Raw genomic sequence first — 3,035 nt, 5'->3', positions numbered from 1 at the left:
TTTTGCAACGAATTAACCTACAAATACATGCGTACATACTTAGGTTATACGCACCGCAGCGATAAATATTACAAAAAGTTTAGGAGACAAAATATTTTTTTAAGTATGGTCGAAAGAGATTCTTACCTGTATTTTTTTTATTTCTTGTGTTAATCCCTCTTTTAGATTAATATGATCTCAGTTACACATAAATAAAGCATAACCACAGATAAAATTGCACATAAAACGTACACATCGCAAAATAATCGCAATGTAACACTGTTGCCTGTGTCACAAGGTAGCCTCCTCTCCCCTAGTTAATACTCGCGCGATATTCATATAAGAAAATTAATAACTTTTCAGTTTATGATATGTATGATCAAGATCGTACAAATTTATGTAAACCTGTTATGGCTTACGTTGCAAATTTTTTACTACATATGCCAAAGCGTATACCACCATTGCTTCGGATTACATGAAAAGGAAGTGGCTGGTGAGATTGTTTTGGTACGTATTAAATTTTTTTAATTTTAAAAAATTAAAAAAAATGAATATATTTCAGTAAAAAAATTGTTCATCTATTTATATATTTATCGTAATTATATACACACACATATATATTTATATGTGAAACAATGAGGAATAATGGCAAACTTTTGATTTTAATTAGTAACAAATATGTGTCAATTAAGATAAATATATAATGTTTATTTAATGTTAAGACAATGTTAAAATATAATGTAATATTAAAATATAAATATAATGTAATATTAAAAATCTTTGATGATATATTAAATAATGATATAATAATACACTTTACGAAGAGTGAATAAGTTTTCACAATAACAATGTGTTTTTATATTATATTTCTTTACATTTACAAGATAACAGGTGCAGGTCACGGTATAGGAAAGGAGTTGGCGATTCAATATGCGTCTTTGGGCGCGAAAGTGGTATGCTTAGATGTGAATAAACATACAAACGAGGAAACGGCCAACCAAATTGGAAAAAATGCATACGCTTATCGGTATGTTACTCTTATATTAGTTTCTTGTATCGACCACAGGAATTTTAATTATTACTTTGACATACAACAGTCAAAGTTTCTTTTATTTAGCAAAAAGTAGATAAATTCGTTCTATTGCACAAATATTCCAATTGTTATTAAAATTCTTCTGTTAGGCAACGCAAAGGTCACATCGTAAATTGTTCTACGTCTTTCTTTCTCTTTCTCTTATTACTATAGTAATATATGGGTATATACTCTCTAAATTTCTTGGCGTCCAAAAAGAGTGAAATCTCACTCTAAAAGAGTGAAATCTCACTCTTTCGGTCGAGTTTCCACTCCAAGAAATTTAGAAAGTAAGAAATGTCATTATAATATTTATAGTACGATGATCAATTTTAATTAAGATTTTACCATTTTATAGATGTGATGTAACTAAAAGAGAAGAGATTTTTGCACTAGCTAAAAAAGTGAAGGAAGAAGTCGGCGATGTCACAATTTTAGTTAACAATGCTGGTATAATGCCATGTCGTACTTTTCTAGATTATACAGCCGATGAAATCGAACAAATCTTCAACGTTAATGTGCTAGCCCACTTTTGGGTAAGTTAAAATCGACTATTATATAAATATTAAGTTGCCTTTCTGCTCTTGTAAATAAATAGTGCTATTTTAATTGTTTTATATTTTTGTGGAATAATTATTTAATAATTAAAATTTTTTAATAATTAGAAATTATTACGAATATAGAAAACGGGCTAACTAAGAACCAGGCGCGGTAAATAATGCGCAAAAGTTTTATTTTTATTTCTATTTTACATATCTTCCAACCTTGACTGCACGCCAACTAAATTTGTCGATCAGACTTGAAACACAGCTCCGGTCCATATAGCATCAAAAATTAAACCGAATTGATTTAATTAGGTGTAGGGGGAAGGGGGGATTTTACTACTCCAACCGGAGCTGTGTTTCAAGTCTGACAAATTTAGTCGACGCGCAGTTAAGGTTGGAAGATATGTAAAATACACGTACAGTAAAAAATCGTGCGTCCAAATGTTAAAATTTTCTTGTGTTACCAAGATTTGACTATTATTTCAATGTAAAATTAACATACAACAGCTATGTTATTATTTTCGTAACATTTTTATGTGTTATATTAATGTCAACGTGATAACTTAACACTTTATGTATGTCATTTAGAAATTGAATATTATTTTAAGTTCTTTTAACATAATTATTTCAAAAAATCAACACGCCTTAAAGTTTAACATAAACAAATTTTAACATAAACAAAAGTTAAAGTAAATCTTCAATCGTAAACTTTGACATACAAAATAATCAAATTTACTACAATCAAATGTTCAAAACAACATTTCTCTTAAGTTGAAATAACTATCGTTTATTCAAATATGTTATATCGACATTTTTTACAAGTTATTTTTACATTATACTTAAAGTTAAAAGAACAAATATAAATGTAAAATATAGTGTCAATAAATTAACATTTCTAATTTGTCAACAAGTAACACACGATGAATGAGTTATTTTAACTCAAAATTTAGATTGGACTTTCTGGGACATTTGAAAAATGTTACGATTAACATTTTATTTTTTACTGTCTAGTATAATAAAAATGAAACTTTTGCGCATTATTTACCGCGCCTGGTTCTTAGTTAGCCCGTTTTCTATATTCGTACGGATTTCCATTGGAACCTATACTTCAAATTTTAGAAATTATTATTTTTTAAAGAATTTACCTTATTATCTATCAATGTTATTAAAATAAAATGTGCAAAATGATCAGTGATTAAACTCTGATTTTTTCACAATGACATTATCTTGACTTTTTACTCTCCTTGGGCTGTTACGCACATAATACTACGCGCTCTCAAAAACTATTACGCGATTTTTTTCAGATGTTGCAGGCATTTTTACCGATTATGATAGAAAAAAATTATGGTCACGTCGTTGCACTCTCATCAATAGCAGGCATCGCAGGACTTCCCAACTTAATTCCTTATTCCGCTTCAAAGCATGCAGTCCAAGGTAAA

The 3,035-nt window shown here is 28.8% G+C and overlaps 1 protein-coding gene across 1 annotated transcript; it reads left to right on the top strand.

Annotated features, from left to right (window-relative positions):
• Nucleotides 1–330: 330 nt before the first annotated feature.
• LOC112465163 (epidermal retinol dehydrogenase 2-like) lies at nt 331–3,029 on the top strand (the record flags this gene model as incomplete). The annotated part of the gene is made up of 4 exons (XM_025032591.1): nt 331–486; nt 864–1,006; nt 1,410–1,587; nt 2,901–3,029. Coding segments are annotated over exons 1-4 (591 nt in total), but the record flags the coding sequence as incomplete, so codon positions are not given.
• Between the last annotated feature and the right edge of the window lie 6 nt (nt 3,030–3,035).

This window comes from Temnothorax curvispinosus, unplaced genomic scaffold (genome assembly GCF_003070985.1).
Source record: "Temnothorax curvispinosus isolate PA1 unplaced genomic scaffold, ASM307098v1 QBEX01014932.1, whole genome shotgun sequence".
NCBI classification, from domain to species: domain Eukaryota; kingdom Metazoa; phylum Arthropoda; class Insecta; order Hymenoptera; family Formicidae; genus Temnothorax; species Temnothorax curvispinosus.
The sequence above is the reverse complement of the archived record's forward strand: the minus strand, read 5'-3'. Positions and strand labels throughout refer to the sequence as shown.